The sequence below is a fragment of the Aplidium turbinatum genome, chromosome 4 (assembly GCF_918807975.1).
Source record: "Aplidium turbinatum chromosome 4, kaAplTurb1.1, whole genome shotgun sequence".
NCBI lineage: Eukaryota > Metazoa > Chordata > Ascidiacea > Aplousobranchia > Polyclinidae > Aplidium > Aplidium turbinatum.
Window position 1 is genome coordinate 34878373 of NC_137475.1, and position 6725 is coordinate 34885097.

Below are 6725 nucleotides of genomic sequence, written 5' to 3' on the forward strand. Positions count from 1 at the left end.
AGAAAAATGTAAGCGTTTTGGTTTGAATTCATCTGTAGCCTGCAGTATAATTGGCAAATTGTTTCAAATTTACAACAAACAAAACTGCATTCTTTTTGAAACGAAACGACAACAATTCAGTGCTGGAACGAAGCAAATTAGCCTACTTTAATTTTGAATAGCCCTAAAAGAGACATAGGTAGCTTAAGGTAGAAAAAGTTAAAAAACTTAGTTTGCACATTTTTTCTGAATGTTGCTACCTATTTATTTTGTAGAATAAAAGTTTTACTTTTACTTTTCAGATATATAGCCTAAAGTTATTGACTTTTGTATTTTGCTGTGTTAAAGATGGGTGCACCTTTATCAAATTATTTGTTCTTGTTCGCAGTTCTTCAGTTTGTCGTTCAACTATCTTTGGTAAGTAGGCTCTGCTAGAATGTAATTGCTCAATTGAGTTCATTTCAAAATATCTAAGAAGCGTTGTTTTTATAGCTCATAATCATTTATAAAGAAAAAATGCAATTGTAAAAGTTTAAAAAAGTTGTTAATCAATCTATCAGCCTCAGTCTGTTGAAGCGGTACTTAAGTTCAACATATAGATTAGCTAAAAGGAGAGCTACACCTCAAGTTTTTTGTTTTTTTGGCAATTCTGTTTATTTTTCTTCAGCGGCAAGCTAGCCAATAGGTGTTCATCAAGAGTTAGGCTTATGTTTTAGTATGTTGAAAAATATTATTTTATTTTGCAGTTGGATTGTATTTTTGCATATAAAGTGTGAACCATAAAATAATTTCAGTCTTCCGAGTCTGTATTCAGTTGCTCGAATAGCATTTCTAATGGATCAATCATTAAAAAAACTAGTGCGTACAAAAACTGCTTCCGAAAAGTAGGCATGTGTTCACTGTTATCATTTCTCACAACCCTAAATCTAATTATTATTTACTTACAGGCAGCGGAAACTTGTAGGACCAGCCGTCGCACTACCTTTACCTGCCTCAGTAAGTTTAAGATTTTGTTGCATCATAGCAAGTAAGCATGTTTAAACTTAGAACTTTTCGAAACAAATGTAGGCTACTGCATTTGTAACAAATAAAATATAATGCTCAAACCTGTTGTGGTGTTGTAACTTGTTTGTGGTACAAAAAAGCGAACTCTTTTTTTCCGAAACTGTAAATATTTAAACTCTAGCAAAATTTTGTGAATTGATTTTATTTGTTTTCGTTTTCGAATTCTGCTTTCAAATAAAAATAGTGTAGTCTTGCTGTAAAAGGGGGGGGGGGAGCAATCACCCCCCTCCTCCCACACACATACAAAGAACGCTTGTTATTCCCAAACAACAAGTGGATTTTTGAAACTGTTACAACGTTTTAATAACATTGTATAACATGTTAAATAACGCTTCATAAATGCTTGGCTCATTTAGCCTAGTAGCTATATTTTTAAACAAACATTTTATTTGAAATTAAAATATTTGCCCCTAAACTTTTTTTCTTGCTACGTCACTGAAATGTAGTGTCGTTAATGAAAACATAACTACAAAACAAAAACTCAAGTTTTAATTTTAGTGAACAAAAATATTAGCAATGCGATATGACGCATGTCAAAATCCAGTTTTGCTAGCAGCAAGAAAATACCCAAATTATAAATAGCAATTAGTCGAGCTTGTCTGACGTAATTTGTTATTCATACACAGCAACACTCTTCAGTAAAATCGATCTAGATAATTTCATACGGGCAGGTTAAAAAAAGAGATATTAAAACAAAAAAATTATGTCATCATTTATATGTAATGCAATAGATTGAGTTTCGCTTTTAGCAGCATGATTGTTGCTTATTTCACAATGTAGATATTAAATCGTCATAGCACATGATCAGGAAACTGTGTTCCGAAAGCTAGTGCAATTCGCTATTACCATAGCGAACTAGCAGCATCAGGCTAAAACAGGTCGTTAATATCTACATTGTGATTTAGCTGCAGACAGTGCACACCGTTTCGGCTTTTTTTTTCGGCCTTCCGGCCTTTTCAGTGCAGTAGGTAGTACACTGGGTGGGTATGGCCACGGAGATATACCTCCGTGTGACGCTTTCCCATTTGTGGAACCCAACCTCCAAAAATGGTACCGCCGACCTTGCCAAAATGCTTCAACTGCAAGCAGTGAGCTTTGCGCAATGCACAGCGAGGTGCTTTCTGTAAAGTGCTCAATCGGCATAAGCCAAGAGCATCTATAACTGCAGACAGTGCACAGTGCACACGCCTTCCTGTAAGCCAAATTAAACATATGCTTTATAAACAATAACTGCTAGGGCCGCTAGCGCCAGTCAGTCAAAAATGTTCATGTAAATTTAATTACAGAACAGCAAATTGTTGATGTCATTCGTTCAGTACGTTTTACAAATATTGTGAATATTCTATTGTATATAATTATAAAGATAGTCTCGGCTTGAATGATATAAAAATAGTGCATATAATCATTACTGCATAAAGTAAAAATTATTTATCCAACATGGAAATATGTCTCTGTGTGCACAAAGGTAACTTTAAAATCTTCATTAGGAATGTCATGGCCATGGGAGTGCATGGATAGAGAAATGATTGTTGTACTACGAAATAATTTTCTTTATAGAACTGGTGACTGCGAAATGTGAAAAGGAGCTTCTCATATAAACTTATGTGAGCTGCTTCATCTGAAGCATTAACCCAAACTGGATAATTAAAACATGAAATATTGAAAAAAATATAGTTAAAACAAAACAGCCCATCAAACAATACTTCAGGTCGAAATAAGCACCCTAGTTATTATTTCGAGTCGCAGGTAGCTAGGGTGGGTATAAGCCGATACGAAATTTCAAAGTTGATGGCAGCAACATTATCCAATGGCTGTGTTCCGGAACTTTACCGCAAAACGGCAACCCATATTCAGTATATTGCAATTAATATCTTTACTTTCTGCAATGTCACCACCTTCGTTCTGTAAATCATAAACACATAGCTCGGTGGTGCAAAGTAGCATGGCATTTCTCAACTCTGAAATGCTATCTTGCCCCCCCCCCATTATATTATGTTTTAAACAGCCAAAATTTGACAACATTTGTTAGAAATTTAGGGATCATCCAGGCGGTGGCGTCTACTGTGATGCCTGAAGTTCTGTTGAAGCTGGTTAAAGATTACCTTAATGTGAGCTCTCGTTTGCGCGCGCTTTGTCTCCCATTTCTTAGCCTATCAACAAACTTTGAGACAAGGTTTGCACAACGGTTTAGGAGATAAATCTTTAATAGAAAAGGGCCCCAATGTCCTTTTTTAGAAGACACCGCACCACCTAGCACTACTATTGCTCCAAACACACACACAAATGCTACGTAGTTTACTTACTGACGCAACGACCTATCTCCACAACAAATTATTTTTTAAAGATTTTTAAAATTTGTTTTTATTATATTTCAGATAGGCCACACCAGTCAGCGTACTGTTGCGGTACATACTCCTTCCCTGCATGCTGTTATCGAACAACTTTTTACAGTTTATGGTGTAAGTATCTCTGTCTTTTATCGTAATTGACTAATTACACACTTTATCACGGGTATCTTTACTTTGAAATAAGAAATCTTCTATAAAGACTTAATTCTGCCCGCTGTGCATATCAAAAGAGTCCTTAAACCACCGAGGCATGCCAGTTTCCGATGTTGACAGGGTAAAGCCTTTGGTTGTTGTTAAAGTGTTGTTTGGTTGCAAATTATTCTACCACTATAGATTCACTTTATAGACAACCGTCTCAAACTGTATTTCTTCAGCTCACACTTTGAGAGTTGCACCACTAACAAGGCCGTTTAGATAATTTGGCCCTGGTACCAATAAGATCCTTGGGCGCCTAAACCAAGACACTTCCAAGAAAAATGCACTATATCCAAACCAAAGAATACGTGGTGGTTTCAAGTACCCGGGCCTCTTGGAAAAGTTACGGGACCCCTGAAATCATCCCGGGTGCAAAAGCACCCCTGGGCCCCACTTGTTAACGCTACCGAATCCACCAATACTTGATCTATACTCTTAATCGAGTAGATATATTTATATACTAGTAGCCTATAATTAAGTTTATTGATAATACTGGGCGGCTTTTTAGTTATGTGCAATTACTTTATCATAGCGTAGGCTACATACTACAAAAAAAATTATTTCTAGAGAAGTGGAACTGAAGATGTAAAATTTCCTGCAACCACAATTGCAAAATTTAATCGCACAGCGAGCAATATTGTGCTAATTCTAGAAGGATAGCAGATAACTAAATTTTGTTAACATCAGCTAGCTAATAAACTTCTAAATGTTTTACAGATTTTTGGTTTGCCATTGTCCTATTTTTTGTCATCTTATCGAGTTGTATTGCCGGTTTCAAACGACGCCAAAACAGACTTCGTCTTCAGCAGGTTCCCGCAAGATCAACTGTAATAACCACAACTACAACGACCCAACAACAACTACCTGTAGCCAGTCCAATAAACCAACAGGTATTCCGCGCAATCACATGGAAAACTAGACGCTTCTGTCAGTTGCAACTCGCAAGCTCAACAGAAATGCGCCCACTAGTACTTTTCTTTTGCTAGTGGCATATTTTTGACATATAAGATAAATACCATGAAAATAAAATAACATTAAGTTTGTATCCTACAGCTACAGGTAGCTTTCCAGAAAGGGGACTTCCTTAGTTATATTGATGCTTGTGCGGCGAAACATTAAACTGCTTCTGTAAATTCATAAAAATACTGACTTGCTCTATGAGGTTTTATGATATTAAAAATGAACAAATAAATCTTGTTCCAAAGCATATGTGGTTCGAACTTAAGTTTCATATTAGCCTATCTCTCCATATACAGTAGCCTACCTACACAAACAACAAATCAAGTTAGAATTGGTTGGATTGTACTTACAGGTGGGCCCGGCCATAAAGAGCGACTTGCCTCCATCCTATGACCAAATTCAGCAGCAAGGTGGAATCCACTCGAAACCCAGCCAGCCCTTACAGCCCGCCGGAGGACTTGCATACCCGCCACAAAACTACAACACAATATATTCAAGCCCTCCCAGCGCAAATGATCCCCCAGTACCTCCTTATCCGGGAAGTTAAATTATGAACAAACCGACTTTTTTTTGTATTGTAATAAAGGCAATTTCTTAGCTCGTGTGGTTGTTTATGTTCGGTTTAATTGTTTGTTTACAGGTTATCAAATTTGTTATCACGTGTTCAATAATGCGGGAATTTTACACATTGTGAAACTTTAAAAGTATTTTCTTGTATGTTTATACAAATCAAAAAAGTTTCTATGGTAGGCTATGTCACCCACCCTACTTGTAGAGAGGCTGATGGATTTGATCTAAGTCCAAAAAGCTGTCTTAAATGGGCCTGGTCAGAACAGATTTAGGGCAAACTGTAAATTGAAGGCCAAGTTATGCATTTTTACTGGTTATTAGTGATTGTAAAACATTTTGTGAGATTAAACATTTGTTATTGGCTTGTTTACACTGTCACTTTACATGTGTGAATTTCTCTTTCAAGACGTAAGCAGTCCGAGCTAGCATTCGGTCAGCACTGAAACAATAGGTGTGTGTCAGCTCTTCATCATACAAAAATGAAAAGCTATCCGTGTAGTTGATTTGTCGTTCGCTTGGATAAAATTATTCGCTGCTCATGTTATTGTGTGTGACACAACTTACAAAAAAATTGATTCAGTTTGTTTTGTTTCTATTACAAGAGTACAACAATGCCCAGTTTTGTTACTGTTACAATTATGTCTAACAAAGTTACATCGAGATGTATACTTGCTTGGTTTTATGTAGTGAAGTGAAAGCAAGTGCGTTGATTTCTTTTTAACTCATTTCGTCATTGGCAGGTTATTTCAAGGCTCTTGGTGTTTATCTGTTTCACTATGCACAAATTAAATTTTGAAACTTGCGTTTCTATAAATGTACAGTTGATGCAGGTATCTCTCTTTCAACTGGTTTAAAGCATAGCTTGCACCAAAATTGTCTGAGTGATAAGTGATCAAAAATTGATTTTTTTTGACATAAATTTTATCTTTAGACGAAGTTTCCGAAGGCTTATTTTTTGTTGAAAATCTTATAATAACCGACAAGGATGTAGGCCTAGGCTTAATTGGTTATGCAACTAACAATCATTGTATATCTACTCTATTCAATTGAATCGCGTGATAAAAATGAATTGAAGAAAAAAAAATGTAAGTTGGTCTCAAGGATTATAATTGTTTGCAAAGATGCTTCATTCGAAGCTCTAAAATTGCATTGTTTGCAGTGTCAACGCGTTGCGCACGTTTCGGTTGGAATGTCGCCAATTAGGCTGTAGCCTTATTGGCTGATATGACTATAATATTCCCAATTGCAACTTACGGATGCGAAACATGGACAATGAACAAAACTGACAGAAGAAAGATTGACGCATTTGAATTGTGGTGTTGGAGAAGGTTACTGCGTGTTCCTTGGACAGCCAAAATAACAAACGAGAAAATTCTTGAACAAATTAAACCGGACATATCCCTAGAAGCTAGAATCGTCAGGCAGAAACTTTCATATTTTGGCCACATAATGAGAAGCAAATCAATGGAAAAAGACATCATGCTTGGTTTGGTGAGCGGAGGAAGAGGAAGGGGGCGCCCGAAAACAAGATGGCTTGACACGATTGTAAATGACAGTGGCATAGGAGTGCATGAATTGAAGGAGGCTGCGTGGGATCGAGAGATGTGG

The 6725-nt window shown here is 36.5% G+C and overlaps 1 protein-coding gene across 1 annotated transcript; it reads left to right on the plus strand.

Moving 5' to 3' along the window:
- Positions 1–279: 279 nt before the first annotated feature.
- Positions 280–5783, plus strand: LOC145768830 (uncharacterized). The gene is made up of 5 exons (XM_082580429.1): positions 280–396; positions 927–975; positions 3420–3503; positions 4305–4477; positions 4900–5783. The coding sequence occupies exons 1-5, from the start codon at positions 328–330 to the stop codon at positions 5092–5094; spliced, it is 570 nt and encodes a 189-aa protein (XP_082436555.1). The 5' UTR covers positions 280–327; the 3' UTR covers positions 5095–5783.
- The last annotated feature ends 942 nt before the right edge of the window (positions 5784–6725 follow it).